The sequence below is a fragment of the Maylandia zebra genome, linkage group LG3 (assembly GCF_041146795.1).
Source record: "Maylandia zebra isolate NMK-2024a linkage group LG3, Mzebra_GT3a, whole genome shotgun sequence".
Lineage (NCBI taxonomy): Eukaryota > Metazoa > Chordata > Actinopteri > Cichliformes > Cichlidae > Maylandia > Maylandia zebra.
In genome coordinates, this window is record NC_135169.1 from 47,764,424 (window position 1) to 47,786,983 (window position 22,560).

General features: G+C 38.8%; 1 protein-coding gene across 9 annotated transcripts in view; it reads left to right on the forward strand.

Annotated features, from left to right (window-relative positions):
- Nucleotides 1-22,560, forward strand: part of nrxn2b (neurexin 2b) — a 719,424-nt gene that overhangs the window by 166,506 nt on the left and 530,358 nt on the right. For 7 of the 9 annotated variants that reach the window (XM_004567086.2, XM_004567090.2, XM_004567089.2 and 4 more), the window contains exon 4: nt 15,239-15,268. The exons of the other annotated variants lie outside the window; for them this stretch is intronic. In XM_004567086.2, the coding sequence (XP_004567143.1) occupies nt 15,239-15,268 (30 nt within the window). The remainder of the gene's footprint in view (nt 1-15,238; nt 15,269-22,560) is intronic. 9 annotated transcript variants of the gene reach the window in all.

The window sequence follows — 22,560 nt, forward strand, 5'->3', positions numbered from 1 at the left end:
ATTATATGACCTACCGAGATCACCCGATGCAAGGTGTAAAGGTGTAAGTCTGGGTTTGAGGTGCCTGGGAAGGGATCTCAAGACAGCATTGTAGGTGGAAGACAGTTGGTGTCATAAGCCACCCCCTCTGTTAAAAAATGGTCATTCACAGTGGAAATAGCTGCTTTCACTCTTCTTCCAAACCATCTGTCTTCTCTGTACAAAATGTGAACATTGTCATCCTCGAAAGAGTGACCTTTGTCCTTTAGATGGAGATGTACAGCTGAGTCTTGTTCTGTTGAGGTGACTCTATTATGTTGTGCCATGCGTTCATGAACTGGCTCCAGTCCTGCACTGGAGCTGCAGCTGCACTGTACAGCATGCACTATGTTGTTTAGTTTGTGTTTGGGAGTTTCGTCCTTGGGACAAACCGGTTATTGTCTGAAGGTGCGGCTGGGTCTGAAGTGCCCTGGGATGCTACATAAGAGATGACAATGTTGTTCTGTTTGTAATTGAAGGGTTCTGATCACCCCAAGTTTGGTTGCAGAGGGTGGTGGGAGTCAAAGAGTAGGTACTGGTCTGTGTTTGCGGGCTTCCAGTAAACTTCAGTGTTGAGACTTCCATTGCAGAGCGCAGTCCAGAAACTGAAAACTATTATCCTTTGTGTCTTCTGGTGAACTTTATGCTTCTCTCCACTGCACTGAGTTGACCAGGTGTCATCTACACATCTGTGCCTGTGGCTCTGTGCTCTGCCTTTGAAAGAGCCAAGAGTTTTACTTTTCACTTCTTCCATTAAAGGTTGACTCCAATGTGTGACACTGAAGAGCCATAGCACATGCATGTTTTTATCTGTAGAAACCCTTGTACTTAAAATATGTGGTGGTAAGGCAGAGGTCTAACAGTGTGCAAATCTGACTTGGGATAAAGCTGGTCCGCTTGTGTAAAGAGTTGTCTTGCTGTAGTCGTTTTGTGTCTCTTCTGCCTCAGTTGTAGGTATACAAGTGAAAAGTGAGACTACAGCTAAGGACCCTGTGGTTTAATCTGGACCTTCCTTTTCCTCGCTTACCCGTTTATTTCCACATAGTTTGTGTAGTCAGAGACACATAAGGTAGAAGCTAGAAGGAAGTTGGTCTGTGTAACAGTTGTTCAAAAACTTTTATTATACTTGCGCAGTTAGAAATTATTTCACTCCAGCTGTCTCTTATCAACTCCACATGGAACATGTCTATGTGTGAGAAAAAAGAAGAAGCTGCCACAACAGTAAATGAGAGCAGTTGGAATCAGCCTGATTGCTCTCACTGAGCTGAAAAGAGACAAGAGCACAAAATTAGCCAAATAAAAGCAGTACATTTTTTCTAGTGATATTATTTTATCTACCCTGAGCTTGTGGTCATTTATTATCATTTATTTATATGTCATTTATTCCAATCATTCTGCAGTGGCACACTATCTTATCTGGATTGAGCTTATTCAAATTCTAATTTGTTCTTTAACAAGCAAGTGATTCAAAGTGATACCTTTTGGGTATGTGTGGCCAAGAAGGACAGAGAAGGATGGCACATGTAATGAACTGGCCTCCACGGTCATCTTATCTCATATCAGCTGTTTTGGCATCCATCAAATGCTTAGTATATCCAGAAACCCCTTAATGACTCATTCTAGCTGAGAATCGGATCAAACTGGTTGAGAAAGTCTGCAAAACTGTAACAAAACATAAGCTAATATTAAGAAATTAAAATGTAAATGTTTTAATACATTCTTGTTTACTTTAAGGATCAAAATGTGCTCATGTGTTCAGTGCTGTTTCTTTTATTTTTTCATTATGGAAATTTTTTGTAATCAATTGCGTAGGCTATAATTGTCCACTTTCATTGTACTCTGTTTCTTTCTGTCCTTTGTTACTTTATTCAACTCTTTCCCCAATTGCTTTAGTAGATAGTAAATGCAATTTATTATTTTTTGCTTATTGCAAGTACAATCCGATTTAGGGAATTAACGGGCACAATTTTGTGAATAGCATGCAGATTTTACTGCGCACTTAACTACAGAATTCTTAGTTATATAGCTTTTTCAAATGTATAAGCCCCCTTAACTTGATATTTGACTGGGTAATGTAATAAAATACACATGGCGGAACTGAAAGATAAAAGCAGGGTAGAGGTAAAGTGCATGCTACAGTGTTAAGGCCAAATTAGCAAAAGAAGAGGAGATGAAGTAGGTTTGGGAACATAAAGGAAACAGAGGAGTGCGAAGCAGAATGAGAATACACAAACGTGGCCATCATCATGTCAAGATACGAGTCTGTTGCTATGCCAACAAGGGTCAGCTTGCTACAGCATCTCATGCATTTGCCCACACAAAGCCTAAAAAGTGATAAATGACTTTAAAGAGAACCAGACTTCGGAAGAAAATTAAATCTATGTTATTAAGGGGAAAGTAATTGTTAGTGTCTTTTCTTCTTCTTCTTTCACCTCAACATTATGGCTGCAGTACCTCTATATAGTTCAGGGAAATATACAGTACAGTAGTTGACAGCTCAAGGCGGAACACATCAGTAAAGGACAAATTATTAATAAGGGCAATACTGGACTCTCCAAGCAGGCGGAAATATGGATTCTGTTTAAATTCATAAGTAGAAGAAGTCTCACCTTGCTCCACTGGTCACATTTCTGAGAAAGTCTTTATATTAAACCCCCTTGTATTAACATTAACTGATACCCAATTACAGATACATGTGAGGCTTTTTGTTTTTGTTTGTTTTTATATATTTATTTGTTTTAAGTTTTGTGTCCATCATACGTGAAACCCCATTCCAAACAGAACAAGGCTATTTCACACCACAGCGGCACCAGACATCTCCTACATTGTGTTTAACATTGTTGAAATATTTGTTTACAAGGTTCAGTGCCATTTAATTTTCTTGTGATCAGCTCACTCTCTTCTCTCTCCCTCCCTTCAGCTCCTTCTGGTTGCTCAAACTCAGGAGCTCTTTTGTTTGAATATCCAGAGGACTTCTGTCTCACTGTTATTTGTTCAGTTTGCCTAATTAGACTTTGGCAACATGAAAGCAAGCAGCAGGGCTTTTTGCTCAGCTGCTGAAACTAAACAAGATACTGTTGTATCTCAATGAAAAGGCAACTTTGGATTTGTTGTTACCTTCATTTAGGCATTTTAAGATATAACACTGGAATTAGGGCTGTGCAATATGACCAAAATCTCATATCCCGATATAAGACATCTATCGTCCGATAACGATATAAATCACAAAAATGTAACATTTTCTGTAAATTCTGTGACTCTCGGGCAGCTCGTCTTGTGGGAAGTGTTTCCAGCTGCGCGTCATGTACCTGGAGTCGAGTGTTTTAACCGATGCATGAAACTATACATTTTTAAACATAAGTTGTAACGGCCGCCGTTTTCTTTGTGAGTATTTATTACACGGCGTGCTGCGGGGAAAAGCCTGTTCTAACATTTGAGTCTAAGGTTTATTTTTTAGCACCTGGCGGCTCTCTTTTACTTCTCATCCATAAATAATCTGCTCTTTCACGTGATTCAGTTTATCTTGAAAAGTCTCAACAGGCTCTTGAGCTTTATTGTGAAAGGTTTATGTGGAACATAAACAAGCGGACACGCGGTGGTGTTACCGTCGTTGTTGCTAACCACAACGCATAAAAACAGGCGCTTGTCTGTCCGTAGTGTGGTTATATTAAATATAAGAGAAAGAGAGAACTTTAAGAAATTAATATAGCCACTACAGTGACCATCAAAACGATGAAAAAATATTGCCGTAAACAGTTTATTTTGCAACACCACGAAACAAACGATAGCGTAAAATGAAACGATAGACGTTTTTATATCGTCATCCGATATATACCGTTACATCGAACAGCCCTAACTGGAATCACAATGTGGGAAAAAAAATAAAAAAAATTCTTTTTCTTGCACATGTTTTATGGTATTTTTCAGATTTCTTCTTTCTAATATTTGATATTTCCTGTGTATTGAGCTAACAAAAAGTTTTTGTTCAAGGTGTTTTTAAGGATGTGTTGAAATCTTCAATTTTAGGACAGTTGCCAGTGTAAAGGCACATTTTTAAAAAATAATTTACCAACAATCTACTGTAAACTGTTATAAGGCATAGAGACTCTGAGATTTAGACTAATTATTAGAATAAACTATTTAACACTCTTTGAATAATTCAACTTGCTAAAAAGACTGTTTAAGTACCTTTTCATTTACCATTGTGAGACAAAGAAACACATCACTATCCTGTAGTGAGTAGGGAGGATAGACCATTTGGGACTTTCCAATCTCAGTTAAATCAAGCTGCTTATCGTTTCCCACAAAGAGGATTCCAGCCTTACAAAATAGGCGCATGAATAATGAATACATTTGTTACAAAAATTTCCATGAATTTTGCGGTAATTACGCTCGCGCAAACTTCCAGGAGCACTACAGATTTGGTGGTCTAATAGTGTTTACCCGACCCAGTGAGTGAAGTTAGTGTGTTGTCTCAGTTGGAAGACATTAATTTTCCATTATGGGTTGTTGTTGTAGTTACCTGCTGAGACCCACCCCCTGACACAAGACAGGAAGTCGCTCTGACAAAAACTCACGGGCAGCTACATATTCAGGCAAAACTCATTATAACAGTTTTTTTTCCATTTCTCTAACACAAATCTACACAACACAGTGAGGGGCTGTTAGTGAAGAGAAACAGGATTGAGCTTCTAAACAGAGCCTGAAGGGAGAACATTGTCAAAATGAAACATTAAACATCAACAAATGCTCAAGGCAAGGTGTTATTTTGCGCTAACGTCCCTGTAGATCACTTTGCTTCTGACTTGAGCTTCTATAGCTCAGAGGTCCAGGAGATTTTCGTCTTGTTTTTACTGTGTGTCACTAATGTTGGATTACTTTGCAGTAGAAATGGGACTGATATTAACAATCTCTATGAGAAACAACTTCATATACTTTTTTTTATAGATTATACTTATACTATCTATTACTGACTGATAATAATTGTATATTCTTTTATATTGTTGTCTGATGATGAAGGTGTCTTTTACTTTTAGAGGATTCTAATTGTTGTGCTATTAGCTTTTGGTAATCTTCATGTGTGTGTTAGGGTTGGGTTTTGGGCTTTTAAGAAAGGTGCTGTGGTTCCATGGCTATAATCTTCCACTTAAGGACTGGCTTCCTGCCTTCCTTTCAATACTTCTTGGCTGCTTGTTTCCCTGTCACATCTGATGTTGTAATTATAGCTTCCAAAATCCTGTGAGGAAAAGAAATGTTCAGGACAGCATGCATTTTGTGGTCCACTCTCCACTTTCAGCTTCTCTAATGTGTAGAGTCCATAAGTGGCAATCAGAGGACACTTATTCATTCTATGAATAAGTCATTCTATGATGCTGGCTGTTTAAAAAGAGGATGGATGGACTGGAGAAATGGTGTAAGGAACATCTGCAGAGTGAAAGAGGAAGGGTATATAGAAGTTTTGAGATATCCATGGGGGGGCTGGTGTTGAGTTTTGACCTCAGGAGACCTTATCTAGGACATAAGGATAGTATGTTTGCTGTAAGGCGTTATATTGGTGATGGTACAGCTACTTCTTTCAAATAAAGGCAGTGGGATTTCATATAAGAGCTGCTGAAATACTGAAGCGCCTCTGACCTTGCACTGTATAATTAGGCATAAGTGAAGAAATCACCAACATCCCTTCTGTATGCTAGTTTTGATGGCTATAACATGAAATTAGTTATAAAGTTCTCCAGCTTGACATACGGAGCTCCAATTTATTTATGAACTGTTTAATTAAGGCAGATCAGTGACTGTAAGATCGTTACCCCTCACCGATCTCCAAGATGCTCTGATATATTCTATGACATAGTTGTGTTTTAATGAACAAGAAGTGGGAGTCAAAATGATTTACCGTGTCACGGAGCTGATTAGGAGATCTTGGGGAGCATGATATCTTGAGATGAAATATTTTCCATTGTGATCCTTCATTATCTTCCCACACCCAGAGTAAACTGTTATTAAGACAATAAACAACGCTCAATGTATTTGTAATATGTGTAGGCCTATGCTGAATAAAAATACACGTATTGCACTGATAGGTTTTTAGTTATGAAAAGTTGACACCTATAAATGTTGGTTATTTGGCAGTGCGTGTTCACAACCCAAAGCAATAGCACTGCAATCAAATCATATTGTTTTACTTTACCTGTCATGGTGGTCTTGTGTATATTGTGTATCTGCAACCTTGGCATTTGCAGTCTTCATTACTTATCGTGCCACTGCCTTATTGTAACTTTTATAGTAAATCAAGTTATTCAACAGACTTCCAAATGACTTTGTGCATCGCTGCTGATAGCAGATGCTGCTGTGGAAAGTGGAAAGTGACCATAAAGATTTGATGCTTCACTCGCTTAGTTAACTTCTTTGCCTGGGGTCAACAGTTTCCTGTGGTATTTCTACAATCAGATGTCTGCAGAGACACACAGAAGAAATCTGTAAAATGCTGTAAAGAGTTTTTGTTGATAAAATTAAAATATATGAAATTTATGAGATGTCTACACATCAAAGCACTTTAACTGCATGAAAAGTTCAATTTAATGCCATGTCTACTGTATCATATAATCATTAAGTGAGTCACAGCCACAGCCAGATAGTAGTGCAGTAAAGATAACAACAACAGACCACCTTTATTTGTCACATACACAATAGCGTACAACATATAGTGAACTACTTGTGTCCAAGCTGCAGACATAACCGCACCAGGGCTTGGTTTTAACATGGGGGGGTTCACTAGAATCCATACCGAACACCGGGTGGCAATCAAACTCATTGAGTTTTTCCTTTCCACTCACCTTTCTCACTCACTATGAGACTAATAGACCTCTCTGCATTGATTCATATCTGTTATTAATCTCTGTCTCTCTTCCACAGCATGTCTTTATCCTGTCTTCCTTCTCTCACCCCAACCGGTCGCAGCAGATGGCCTGTTGGCCTCCCTGAGCCTGGTTCTGCCAGAGGTTTCTTCCTGTTAAAAGGGAGTTTTTCCTTCCCACTGTCGCCAAAGTGCTTGCTCATAGGAGGTCATATGATTGTTGGGTTTTTCTCTGTACCTATGAAGCGCCTTGAGGCGACTTTTGTTGTGATTTGGCGCTATATGAATAAAATTGAATTGAATTGAAACTCGTGACTCCTGCACCAAAGGTGTGTAGTCTTACCACTACACTATCTAGCTGCTCGAAGAGCAGGAGCAGCCAAGAGCTCCCACGGTCTCTTCTTCTCTTTCCAGTCAGTATTTGGTCATATAAACAGGTAGTTTCATCTTTAATAGATGAACAAAAAAAAGGTTTGGCCACCCCCGGAGTCAATGTCAAAAGTGGTACTGAGGTGTGAAGTCTACAGTATGTAATAAATTACCTCGACAAATCCCAAAGCCAAGTTAGAGCCTTATTTCCCCCTCTGTTTTTCACTTGTTTTGTATGTTTTGTTTTGAATGCTAGTAATTGTATCATGAGGGCTTACCAAAGGAAATGATTTGATTATGTTTGCTTGACTGCTTTGACAGCTTATCAAACTCAGGAATGTAAAATACTCCATGCTCATGATTTCTACCCAGCCTTCTCAACAGTTCTTAAATTTATACAGTTGCTCTGATTAGACAAAAACACCATCCTATGCTACTTACAAATACAATCTTGAAAACATCTGTTTAGAATCGTTGGGTGATGTTGCTGGTCCAGAAAAGACCTTTGACCTTTGAAGGTACACTAGCTTAATTTACGTACTAACAGAAGTTGAACCTATTGACCAGATTTTAATGAATCAAAGCTTTTCAGGTGTTCATGCAGCTATTTGATTAAGGGTCATTGCAAACTAGGGCTGCCACAAATTATTATTTTGATAGTCGACTAGTCACCGATTATTTTTGCGATTAGTCGACTAATCAGATCATGCATCCTTTGGACGTAAAATGTACAGCTTATTGCACCAGCATGCGTCTGCACTTATATAACTATCATTAGCTTACAGCTTTAAGTGTTAAAGATATGTGCTAACTAAAAATAAAGACAAGATGATAGTTTATTAAACTTTTAATAAAATTTGCAGATTGTCTCAGTGGAGTTTAATAAACTCAGCCGTCTGCTCCTTGCCATCTAAAATACAGTATAACAGAATCTCACACTTCCGTTTAATTAGTTTTCTGTTTGACGTTTATTCAGCCTGTGCAAAAAATAACTTTAATCTCAGCCAAACCGATTTACTCAGGAACAAATAAAACACTAAAAAAAGCCAAACAATAATAGTTTTAAGTTATTTAACTGACTTATATATCATGTTTAACCTGAGTAGTGAAAGTCCGCGTGGGGTTTGAAAACGATTTGCCGGGAGTCCGCAGTTCTCGCCGGCTCAAGTGACCATTGAACCCCCCGGCTAGCTATCGAGCTGGTGGGTAACAGATGTCTCCGAAAACATCGGAGCACTTTTGCAAATATGTGATGTGATAAACCAAGCAGATATTTGAAGTTTACACAGTTTATTTTGTGACCCAGAAAGAGTAAGATTACAACTAAGTAGCTGCCGTCATTGTTGGAAACTGGTATTGGCTGGGCTGTGCTATGAATCCTGGGATAGGTTGGGCCATGCTGGGGAAATGAAGGACGACCGCATTTGGAGGCGTCTTCGAATTTGGAAAGCCTTCGTCACGTCGCTGTAACGTAATCGACCTACAAATGCAGCCTCCGAAGGATGCGGCCTGAATTTGGACACAGCTACGATACTGGAGTTACTTCTTCTTCTTCGGGGTTTAACGACAGCTGGCATCCTTGTACATGCATTGCTGCCATCTTCTGCTTCAGTCCGCTATTACACTCCTAAATCCTACTACTTATTCCTGCGTCTTTCAGGATCTTACAAGGCTTTAAACGACGCTTCGACTATTACATTTGTCGTCAACGATTTTGATAGTCAACGTAATCGTGACTAGTCGACTAATCGTGGCAGCTCTATTGCAAACATTAGGGAAATACACAAGGATCCCTCTCAGCATGCCTTGCCATCTCTTTTTCCACATCGAGCCAAATTTGTCTGATGTGGTCTCAAAGCAACCTAATGTTAAAGAACATACCTTTAACATATGTTTCTTCCTATTTGAAATAGGGCATTGAAAGAAATCAAAGCAGGACTGTAGAGGTGTTCTTCGCCCCTTAGCTCTTACTATCGCCATCTTTCTCTCATAGAATAGATATCCATGATTAATTATTAAAACACTTTAAATCAGCCACAGTTTAATATTACTTTAGCTGCTCTAAGATACTGCATTATACATCTGACTACTGGGAAGAATATTGTTCACGTTCAATCAGAACCATTTTCCAACATCTTTCAGCAGATGTTTTTACAAATTGCCCTAGTTTGTTTCTGAGTACTCCAGAGCCATGCCTGCACTTTTCAGAGATATAAAGTAATAATCATACTGTGAAACTTTATCTTAGCCCAGGTCTAGTAAAAGCCATTGATTTGTGGACGTGTCAAATGTTTTGGATAGTGTGCACTTTTATATCGTGTGCCAAGGGTGCACTAAGCAATAAGATGCATATAAAATAATTTATTGTTTTCATTTTATATTTCAATACGTTTATACACTTTGGCTGTTTGGTTTTCGGTAATGCTTACTGAAGTCACTAATGTTATCACAGGCAGTGTCCTTGAAAATATAAAGAATACTTAACTGCTGTTTACTACTACCTTGGGATCAGCAGGTAAAGAAAAGGGGTTGTGTGAGTACGGCGTGTGCTTCCAGGAAGCACATAAACTGTGGTGGCCGTACGTGAGTGACAGTCCTCAGTGGAGGATGCTGTTTAGCATGCAATTCAAACACCACAGAGGTGGCTGGAAAGTGAACACTTCTATCTAATGAGAGTATGGATCTCCATCTAATGAACAAGGAATGGCGTGAGGGAAGGAAATTGGTAGAAAAAAACAATGAGGATGACACAAATTTTTCTATCTACCCTCCAAATGTGGCTAATGTGTTAATGCTGGTGCCCTGAAATGATTGATGATTGATGACTGATGACGGTTCGAATGTTTTCAGTTGCTCAAGAAAGGTCTGGACTGCAGGCAGGCTATGAAGTCATGTTGTTTTAATAGCTGCAGTGTGTGAATTTAGAATTGTCTTGCTGAAATATGCGTGTCCTTTCCCGGTGCTCCACTGCACTGCTGCTTTGCACATGTGCAAGCTGCCAATTCCATAGGCACTGATGCACCGCCATACCATCAGGATTCAGAACTGAGTGCTGATAACAAGCTGGGTGACCTCTCTCTTCCTGAGCATCCATATTTTCCAAAACGAATTTCAAATTTAATCCTTTTTAGATAACTGAACAGTTTTCCACCTTGCCTCAGTCCATTTTAAATTACCTTTGGCCCAAAGACAATACTACCATTTCTTCATTATTTTCATATATTTCCTCTTTTTCATATTTTTACATTCAGGAAAATTATTCTGAAATCGTCAAGATTTTGTAGATGCTGTTTTTTAATCTCTTTTTAAACTTAGTCATGTTACTGTCTAGTTGCTAGTTCACCTTAATAGTGGCACAATGTTCTCCAGCTTACTTTTCCAGCAACTTTTTGCCCAGTCCAAACTTTTTTGAGACATGTTGCTGCTGTCAAATTCAAAATCACCTAATATATTGCCTGAAACTGTGAACTCTCTCAATTTAAACACTTGATATTTTTTCACATTTTTTTGTTATGACTAAACCACAAGTTTGTGAGATTTGGAAAACATTGCTTTCTGTTTTTATTGTTTACATTACCGAGTGTCACACAGCTGATTAGGAGATTACATTCTGTTTACATTTTATTTGGGGTTATTTGTTCACATGGTTCAATTGCATTAAAGTTCCATTAAAGTCTTTATTTGTTTTTAACATGATCTTTGTCCAAATTGTGTGGTGTAGTGTATTGTAGTATAGAGTAGTGTAGTGTTGGTCAGACTCTGCATCATCCAGTCACCTTCAACTGCTGCAGCTTATTTTCTGGCCTTCACTCTCCCACAGTGCCAGATCTTACACTCTGCAACTATTGTCAGTTAGTCTTGTTGCAGCCCTTAGCAGCCCTGAGATTCTGCTAACCCTGTATAACCCTGCTTTTCCTCCTTCCAGTTCCACCTCCAGCCGCATCCTTGCCCCTCTGCCACTGGCTAGCATAGCTCTTTTAGCCTACCTTCCGCCATAACCAATAAATTGTCTTGCTGCAGCAAATCAGTCTTGGTCTCTGTTCTACATTTTGGCTGTTTTAGTTTGGTCCTGATAAGAGCAAAAAAATCACGAGGTAGAAGAGAGCAGGAGGTGACAGCAGCTGGCTCATGCAGGGCTCCGCATGGAGAAGGGGAATGAGAAGAGGTCAAAAAAACAACAAACGGGAACAAGAGCATTTGGGAGAAGATGCAAACGTGACTCCTTCTAATGACAGAATTATTACCCTGCTCCATCTGCCATTCAATCAAAACCACCCAATCTCAGCCATTCTCCAAACTGCGCCCGTTCCGTTAGGCACTCCCATCTGTACTCACCAAAACTAAGGATGTAATCAAATGCTCAAGGATAAAAACTCGTAGTTTGGACTGAGATGTTGTCACGTTCATAGTGTGTGTGGAGCAATGCTGCTTTTGGCTGTGGTAAATTTGTTTTGTGCTTCAATATTAATGTGAGATGGAGCGTTTTTCTTGTGTCTGTTGTTTCTGGTTATCTTAAAGTGATCAGTAATTTATTTTTTCTGCCATGCTGCTGCCTCTCTTTCAACAACTTGCTAGTGAAAGTCATTAAAACCCCAGTCGGGATCTGGCATGTTGGGAGTCTGACATTGAAGACTTGTGCTGATTTAACATGATGTGTGTATGTGGCTTTTGTGTCCTTCAATTTGGAAGAAATCTTTTACGTTTTTCTGTTTTACTTTTTAATACAATACTTTGGAATCACTGTGTCCTTTTGATTATCTTTTGGCTACATTTTGTTATCTGCACACCTGTCTCTTAATCTTTCATTCGCACAGGCTGTGAGGATGCCAATGACACCTTGTTTTCATTTTTTTTGTCTTTTTCTGTCTGTTTTACCTCTTCTTTGCCTTCTTTTGTGTTCCTTTTCCATAAAATTGTACCACTGCTTTTTGCTCGGCTAAGCTGGATGAGGTCGGGGTGGGAGGTGGGGGGATGTATTTGAATGATTTGGTATGCAGCGACAGCACCATTCTGTTTCATTGCAGGAGCCTTCGCCTTATCTCCTTAATGGATTATGAGCAAGGGAACAAAAACAGAAGGAGGCAGAGTGAGAATGATTGAACTCCCTGCAAAAGGCCGGCAGGAAACGGACTGAAGCCAGATAAATAAAACACTCTGCCTGTATATTTCTTCTTCCCCTGAATCACAGATGTTATTAAGAAAGAGGACAATAGAAACAGCTTGTAGTGAAGAGTCATTTGAGCTTCTGTAGGCTTTGCCTTCTGATTTGTCTGCCTGCTGGTTGGTAGTGTAGATGTGTTTGTGCATAGACTAACAGCTTGCCACTTTTGACTATAAACACTTTTATTTTTGTCCAGTTTGTCTTCAAGAAAAAGCAGAAACCAAACGTTTAGAAAACTTTAGCTGTCAAACACTTCAATTAGTCACTCTTTGTGCTTAAAATTGTTACACAGACAACATTTGCTGTACGTGCAAGCTGTCTCGGCTGAGATTAGTTCTGCTTTAAAGGTTGTTGCTCTTATTTGGTACGGCTAGAGTTCTAAATCTGTGTTTTAGCACATTATTTATTTGGGAGGTTAGGTGAAAAATTGTACTGAGACTGAATGATTTCTATTTAAATGTATTCTGAATATGATCTGCAATAAGAGACACTTTTAGGAAATCATTCAAGAGAATGTGCAGAATACCAGCATGTCATAGAATCCAAAATCAAATCACTTTTTATTGTCACATCACATGTGCAGGCACACTGGCACAGCACATGCGAGTGAAATTCTTGTGTGCGAGCCCCACAAGCAACAGAGATGTGCAAACACAACAACACAAACGAGCAAAATACAAGAATGGCCAACCTGAAACTAATAAATATATGTACAATATATAATAGTATATGCATTTCTGGATGTGTATACTAAATATTTTCCTACGTGTGTGTGTGTGTGTGTGTGTGTGTGTGTGTGTGTGTGTGTGTATACACATTTTTACAAATTAAATAGTAATAAAATAAAATAATAATAATAATAATAATAATAATAATAAAATATATAAAATATACAGAGATTAGATCACTGCGGCTAACTGGGACTTGAACTTTTGTTTGTTTGCCAGATGCTTATATTAAACACAGAAGTAATGTTTAACAGTTAAAGGCTGTTGCTCTGTGTTCCCTCGATCATCAATGGTTATTTATATTAATCTGTTTGCTGATAACACCAAAAGTCTTGTGCTTGAAGTGGTATTGATCAAGAAAAGACAGGTTGAGATGAAATGATTCGACCTTCTGGGTCTTCTAGTTCAACAGACATAGTGCTGTTTGTATTCCGTGCAGCCTGGGGTTAAATCCAATTTGCTGTAGCTGTTTAGTGTATGTGGGAATAAACTCTGCTTGAGGCCATAGCGCTTCAGTCTTTTCAGTTTTATTTATCTGACTGACATGGTTTACTTCCAAGAATTCTATTGAAAAACCTGCTGCTCTATGTGTGCAGCTGATGACCACTGTCAGCTGATAGGAAGCTTACAACAGCTCTTTTCCTGTTTTTCCTTTTTTGTCACGCTTTTTCCCTTATAACCACCAGTACGATAGCTTTCCCCAAACAGGAACAATATAGTAGCTAAAAAGAGTGGGGATGTTAAAATGTTTCAGTTGGTCACCATCTGTCCACCACTGTACAATTACTAATAATATAATGCATATACGTTATACTGTGTCCATATACATTTATATTTCTCCTCTATAGTCTTTATATCGCCTGCGAGGTTCGAGTCAATAACTACAAAATGCAAGCAACTGCTTCCTGAATGACACTCTTGTGCTGTTCATAAACACCAACTCCATCCACAGAGTCTTTGACTTTAGCTGGCAGCGATATTTCTTGGTCTTCTATGCAGCCTCGGTAAGGTTAGTGTACACATGAACTGCCTGCTGGAGGTTCTGGTTAGAGAAGTAGAAGAAGAACTACTGACATTAGCTGTAGTCCAAGATTATGGAGTTGGAGTACATCCTGCTGTGGAAGTAGAGTCTACGTATGGAAAAGTTTGAAGTTCACTAAATATGTTCATCCAGTTGTGAAAACCATGAATTGTAAAACTGCTTTTCCGTGTTTGTAACTTCATTTAGTTTAGGCAACAACCTTTGACAGGTGGACACTGTTCAGGTTGTTGCTTATTTTAAAGACAGCTGGAAGCATGTTGTTGTCTTTATGTGGGGGAGTACTCTTTCTGGGATTGCATTCTCAACAGTTTTCTGTGTGTGTGTTCATGGCGTTGAATAATAATAGAGTATCTTGAACTGATCTCTGTGACTATGGCTTTTTGAAAGTTGCATAATGTAAGATTTATATTAGCTACTAGCACCAACAGGAGCTCATTGTCTCTGTTGAATCTATTGAAATGGGTGTTTGGCTAGACGTTTGCTTGGTAGCCTACAGCCAGCTTAATAACTGCTTGGAATGGTGTTCTGATAATATCTACCCACATTAGGGTGCAGAGAACGTTTGATCCTGTAGCATGTTTCCAGATTTTATCTTTGACCTCCTCTGTGTGAACCTTGCAAAGCTCTTTGTGTGTGTGTGTGTGTGTGAGTGTGTGTCTGGTTTGAGTACAGTTGGATATGAGATACCAGGTTCAAGCCTTTTCTGCCAAACAGTTCTCTGTGTGTTCCATAAGTACTCCAAAGGAAAAAAAAGCATTTGTGAGAGCAATAGCCTTCGGGAGTTGCGCCAAATAAAAATGCTTTTTTTTCTAACCCCCCCACCCCCCCACACACCTCACTCAAGAAGTGTTTGCTCGTTTTCCGTTACTATTCGCTCTTTCTCTCTATCTTTCTCTCTCTTTCTCGTTTTTTACCTTTGATTTGAACTCTGACATCCAAGTCTGCCCCAGGATGTCTGTCACAAACTGCAGTCCAACGTTGTGACAATGCTTTTTTTCTTCCCGTGCCTTTTATGACCTTCTTTTCTTCCTCTTTCTGTTCTTTTTTTCTGTTTTTTCCCTTTCAAGGTCTGGCGCACCTGACGTTAAACGACCAAGGTATGGGTTCATTCCTTTTTTATTTTGGTTCTGTTTTTAGAGGAACTGACTCAGCCCTCTTTGCCCCAAAACTACTGCTTTCTCTCACAGTTTCCTCCTCTGCTTTTTACCTTCCCTCTGTGCCATATCCCACCATTTCCCCCCAAATCCTCCTCTTTGGCTTTTAATCTTTTGCATCATTCTCCCCTGTTGCTGCCCCTTCTTTGTCACATTTTACTTTTTCTTTTTTGACTTTTGGTTATGCCTCCTGCTTCTCCTTCCTCTCCCTGCTGCCATATCTTTGTGCTTTTTTGTGACCGCCACCAATACGTGTCCCACCCTTTGTCCTGTCCTATGGCTCACGTCCTGGACCTTCACCTCTGACCACCTTTGACCCCGACGACCTGACCCCGGGGCTGAAGGTAACACTTTTCTGCTATCCCTTTTCTTTGGGTTTAAACAAGAATAATTTAACAAAACAAAAGGAAGAAAAAAAATCCTGCTGATTCTATTGGAAATGTGTTTGTTGGTCAAAATTACAACAGCAAAATGTGTCCACACTCTCATTCACACTAACACTTCAAGGTGAAAGTGTTGTCGAATGTGCAGAGTTTCTCTTCACCACTCTGCTGACATTCCCATTGTTTGGCACTCAGATGTTTTAAAGGGCAAACAGTTCAAGTTCTGATGATTCTTGAATTGTCATTGTTATTCTGTTTTGAGACAATGTGTTTTGACACTGCTATGAACACTGGATGTTATTGATGTTATTGACTGCAATGTATACACTGAGCTGCATATGTCACACACCAGCTGTTTAACCTCTGCACACCACACTTTTCTCCCTCAGTGTCTGCAAATTTTCCAGAAAGGTGTTTAATTCATGATCAAAGGTTAAATCTGAATATTTGATTGCAATTTGTGCAGCCAACATCCCTTTTAAACGACACTTAGCGGATGTTCATTAGTTCCTCAATTGTATTCATCTGACCTCCAATCTTCATAAAAAAAGTGTTAAGCAAAGCCATTAAAGCAAAAAATGAACAAGTGCAATGCATGTTCTGACCGTTTCTGGGGGTGGAGACGTTGCTTTCTTCTATCGTTTAAGTCCATGTTTCAAGCAGGCTTTTTACTGTTTAATCTTACTGTCCTGTATTGATACAGAACAAATGAGAGACATGATCAAGGTTATTAAAAATGTCAAATAGGCTTTAGATTTCATCTTACCTAATATAACGTTGTTTGATGATTTGAACCAAAGTCATAGCATTCATCATTTCTGGATTTTTGCTTCACAAAGCTGAGATTAGGCCTTATATAATAATGATGAGAAATATTGCATAACTGTACCAGCTGTATTAAAGATTGATGCTGAAAATCAAAACACACTTTAAACAGACATTTAGTTTGCATTAGATGTGCGCAGATTGATTCACTATGGAGGGCAAAAGACATGCTTTTTTTGATCACTGCTCATCATCAATCAGAAGAAGTGAATCTGCTTGTTATTCAGCCCATGTGTTTCCTTTTTCATGTGCCGATTCTGACAAAACGTAAAAAAACAAAACAAAGAACTTCATTCCGTTGCTCTGCCATCTCTACATGCTGCTTCTATTTCTGCAGACCTTGCATCTCCAAAGTGTCAACAAATGTTTTGAATGGAATTATTCCTCATCTTAACTTAACTGCATAGTAAATATGTGGTGGTGTTTCACATTACAATGTTAAATGAACCGTGTTAACCCCACAAGACCACCCAGTAATACATTGTGCCTTATTTAGTAACAGGGACATACTTTTGAAGAGATATACTGGGTCAAAGTTTATGGATCGGGAACTACAGAGCAATGGAGATGCAAGGATATTGTTGGTGACAACATGCATACTTTGTGCTGACATGGCCCTGTTTGTTAACTAAAAGGGATGCACCAATGAACCAGTGTTCTGATTAGATGCACATACCTTTTCTTAAGGTATCTTCCAGTACTCAGAGCCAAGTGTGAAGTTTGAGGCAACAGTGCTAACCAGTGCACCATTGTTCCATAGAATTTGAAGGATTATAATGATTACTCAGACACATGTGGTAGATCCTTAAGATCATCCTGTGAAAGACAACAAGACCTGTGGAAAACAATCAAACAAAAAAAATCATACTTTAGGATCTTACTTTGTGGAAGTCGAGTCTTAGTTATCTCAAGAAACAACTGCTCTGAAAATAAATTGATGTTTACATTAATATTTGTATTCTACTTTCAGTAATTCTTTAATTAACAAATTAATAACAACAACAAACTTTGGTTGAGTGCTATCAGTAAATGCATTCAACATAACAGGCAATAATAAAACAATCTGAGTAATGTAGAAATCCCCTTAATCACACGTGAAATGCAGATTTAGCCCAGCAAATTTAGACTTAAATGTAATTCCTACAGAATAAACTTAAAAAGACTGACTTGCTTCTAGTTTACAAGAATAATGCAACCACAGAATGCTAAACACATCTTAAGCTAGAAAGACCTGCTGTGTATTTGGTCTGAAACAGCAAATCTACTCCTTTATGCATGCTCACTTAAATGACAGAAAGTCCACAAGTGTTCACAATGAAGTGAAATAATAACCGACCTTGCTCTCCCGTGTGCCACGTGCTAATGAGATCCAAAAAATAAATGTTCACTCTTTTGGAAGAAGCTTTTTCATGTATCATTCTTCCTTCAGACAAACTCTCTTCCTGCTACTGTTTGTGCTCTATTTGAATTAAAAGCATCAGACGTAATGAAGGGTAAGCAATAAACCATGCTAAAACATACAACATAATTTGTTGTTGTTGTTTTTAGGGGAAATGTATATGTTAATTTGTTTTTTTATGTTTCTTCAATTGAATTATAAGTGAATACTACAGTGATAGTACGTAAATGATCTTTACCATGTTTTTTGTTTTTCTTCATTTATTTAAGATAAGCAGAGGTTTCCATCCATAAAATCATCATACTTTTTGTGAAGTCTGATGCTTTTATTTTCAAAGGTAGATGGTAGTAGGAAAAAAAGGTTTGTTATCACAAGCAATAGCAAGTAACATTGTTAGGCTTTCTCACAGGTCTTCTGTGTTTTTAAGTGAGTGTTTGAAAGTCTGTGCTTCCTATCATGCAAATGAAAGCTGCTGCAGCTAGAATGAAATTCTTCCAAACTGCTACTCAGTCCTGCCAATATCTAATGTAGTAAGTCCATTCAACTGAACTAAATGGACTGCCTTAGATCAGCCTGATCCAGCTTTTAGAGTCTGGGCCTCAAATGCAACACTGAACATTCAATCTCCAGTCAACCACTTCAAAGGAAAACTGGGCACACCCAAAGGCGCTGGATCTTATTCATTGTTTTAGAAAAGCAGGGGTTTGGAAATGTTGAATTTCAACATTGGAAAAAAAAAGATCTACATAAATAATCTGGGAAACAAATACCATTGACTGATACAGAGATCCTAATGCACACACTAAAAACATCTTAAAAATAAAAACAAATATGCCCGTAAACACATTTTGTATAAGTGTGTTTGTGTGTACATGCACATGTACCCTAACCATGCAGATCTGGATTTTTTAAATTTTATTTCTTTTAAGAAAAATTTTGGTCAGTTCTTAAGATCAGAGGCAAGCGGCACAGTGGTCATATAACCAGGCCAAGAAAATCAATGTCCATCTTCTCTCAAACCCAAGGCTGTCCTTCACAGCTGCTGGAAGGACAAACCCCAGCTTTTAGTCAGTGCCGATCTTTATCTGCCTGCCTGTAAGGCTGCTGTCAGTTCCACACATTGGGCTGCATATTTGTAAACCAAAACATAACATTTCATTTTGATTTAATTATTTAAATAAGAACAGAAGAACAGGAGTCAAATTTATGGAGTATACAATGATTAAACATTACAAAAAATACAATAATACAAATTGTTTTGTCATCCTGAAGACACAACTGATTGACTGATTAAACGTCAGAGCAGGTACAGTAGATGCGCATGTACATATCTCTGTATGTGTAAGTGTATATGTACCATGAAAGGACACGCACTTACTTTCCTGAACGAATTATCTAAAGCATTTAGTTTTTCCGCTGGAAACTTTATTTGCTTTGTGACACTTCACTCAGTAGCAAATCCTCTGCTGTCCAATTAATGAACTATCACATTACTGCCACATGAAACAGCTGATGCTGTGCCCCCTGCGACCCTAAGGCTTACAGCAGATCTCTAAAGCAATACAAAGACTACTAACAACAGCTACAGTCCAAGATAGTGGTGATAAGCAACAAACTGAAATCAAAATTGATACAACAGAAACTTGACCGGTTAAACACAAGATTGGAAGTTCCTGGAAAACCGATTAACAGCAACTAAACTCAAGGGAACAATGTCCACTAGCAAATTTATCATAAATGGCTTCTCTCAAAACAAACAAAACAATTGCTGAAATGAGTTACTCCACATGCCTGGGTGGCTGTTAGTCTCCTCATGAAGGGAAGACGTTTGTAATCGCTCTGTCTGTCTTTTTGACAGCAGTCTAGCATCAATAGTTTTCAAGATCTCATCTGTCTGTTGGTAGATACCAATAACAGCTCAAGCTGATTTAATTTGAGGGAAAATCAGGTCAAGGTTACACTAAATGTCAACATCAGTAAAAACCTTATATTAAACCTTATATATTTGCATATAAAACAAAAAAGTTAAATAAAATAAAATAAAGCATAAAGTTTTAGTGTGGCGCTTTGGGGGTGTCAACCTCTCTGAGTGCCAAAAAAGCATCTCTTCCATTATTACAAGACCTCCTAAAGGTAAAAGATTGTTTCTTATGAACTCTTTTAATTGCCACTGTTGTTTTATTGTGTCATTGGGCTCCCCAAACGTCATTAACAAGTTTCACAAGTACATGTATTGCCTAAATCTAACTAAATTTGGGTCAATTTTTTGATCTTTCAATTTTGTGGTCCAGGCGATGTAATTCATCTCCACATTTGAATGGAATCTGTCTCCTGTGCTTCTACCTTAAATGAAGCAGCTAATTGTTCTCTAAAGCTGGTGGGAGCAGGCACGCTCTGTTTTGCGTAACTATTTTTAAATCCCGGTAGCACTGCAACCACGTAAGCTAGCGCAATAATATTTTTTGCATATGAAACCAGAGGAGTTGTACTTACATGTTATGCCATCAGCTTGTCCTAAGTCACAGTTTCCTTCCACATATAGCTTTGCAAAAACTGCATAAAAAGCACTTGCAGCAGCAAAAACATAATATTCCAGAAACAGGCTTTGCCAATCCGATCAGCTGTTCATAACACTTCCGTGAACTAGATTAGATAGAACTTTATTAATCCCTCGGGTGGGTTCCTCTGGGAAATTCGATTTCCAAAAAAGCACAGCACCGACAGAGTTAGAATATTATATATATATATATATATATATATATATATATATATATATATACACACACATATATATAAATACAGAGACAATATAAATAAAATATACGAAGGGGATAAATAGAATAAATAGGAATAAAAATAAAAATACAAGTGAATTGCACATTTCAAGTATTGAGTCTATTGCACCGTTGACTATTTACAAAAGTATTGCACAAAAGGTATTGCAGTGAGGTGAAGAGGCACTACAGCTTAGTTGTTCCCCCCTCCTTTGTCCTCCTGTTTCCCCTCCCTCTCCCCTCCAGGGAGGAGTTAAACAGTCTGATGGCGTGTGGGACAAAGGAGTTTTTAAGTCTGTTAGTTCTTGTCTTTGGGAGAAGCAACCTGTCACTGAACAGACTCTTCTGATTGTTTATGGCCGTGTGCAGAGGATGTCTGGCATTGTCCATAATGTCCATCAGTTTCTTTAATGTCCTTTTCTCTGCCACTGTCACCAGAGTGTCCAGCTTCATGCCGACCACAGAGCTAGCCTTCCTGATCAGTTTCTCCAGCCTGGATGAGTCCTTCTTTGCTGTGCTGCTCCCCCAGCACACCACAGCATAGAAAAGTACTCCAGCAACCACCGACTGGTAAAACATCCTCAGGAGCTTCCTGCAGATGTTAAAAGACCTCAGCCTCCTGAGGAAGTACAGTCGGCTTTGGGCTTTTTTATACAGGTGCTCTGTGTTGCATGACCAGTCTAGTTTATTGTCCACCCACAGCCCGAGGTACTTGTACTTGTTGACCACCTCCACCTCCTCCCCCTCTATCTGAACCGGCAGTGGACCTGCTCTAGACCTCCCGAAGTCCACAACCAGTTCCTTAGTCTTTGAGGTGTTGAGTTGCAGGTGGTTTGTGTGACTCCATGCGACAAAGTTCCTCACCAGACTTCTGTACTCCTCTTCCTGATCATCCCAGATACACCCCATGATGGCTGTGTCGTCTGCAAACTTCTGAATGTGGCATAATTCAGAGTTGTAGCAGAAGTCAGAGGTGTACAGGGTGAAGAGAAGAGGGGACAGCACAGTTCCCTGTGGTGCTCCTGTGCTGCTGACCACTGTGTCAGACGTGATGTCCTTCAGCCTGACGTACTGTGGTCTGTCGGTGAGGTAGTCGGAGATCCAAGCCACCAGGCAGGGGTCCACCTCCATCCTGTTCAGTTTTTCTTGAAGCATACAGGGCCGGATGGTATTAAAGGCACTATCGCATGTCCTCCATGTCCTGCCCGAAACCGGAAGTGACGTCATTTTGCGGAAATGTAGTTTTTTACCATCAGGGCCTATATGAGTTTATACTGGTGTTTTTAAAAGTTATGTTTGACTTTATGACTTTCTCTAAGCCTCTTAAATTTCTCTAACTAGAAATATATGTTAAAAAACAAAATCAAAAATTTTCTGTAGTTTATTGCACTTTTTTGCAATGTATGTAATTACTATGCACTTAATGCAGACATATTATTAAAATTTGGGCTATAATGGTTGTATTGATGTATAGCAACTTGAAATGCTCCCAAAAATGGCACTACAACATGTAAAAATATAATATAATCTCTGGCGGACTTGGTTCTATGGTAGGTCTTCAATTCAATTCAATTCAATTTTATTTATATAGCGCCAAATCACAACATAAGTCGCTTCAAGGCGCTTCATAGATACAGAGAAAAATAATCATGAAAACTTTTAAAAACTAGTTTATTTCAAGCACACTGTGGTCTGACTTGATCCAGATATTTATATTACATTACCTTGAAATAATTTCTTCACAAATGCAGAAATTTAACCGTATTTGGGACCACAACATTCACAGTTGATCCTTTGGGTTCTGCAGATAGCAGAGTGGGGTTCCCGTGGATCAGCCTTGTTCCAGGGCATCCC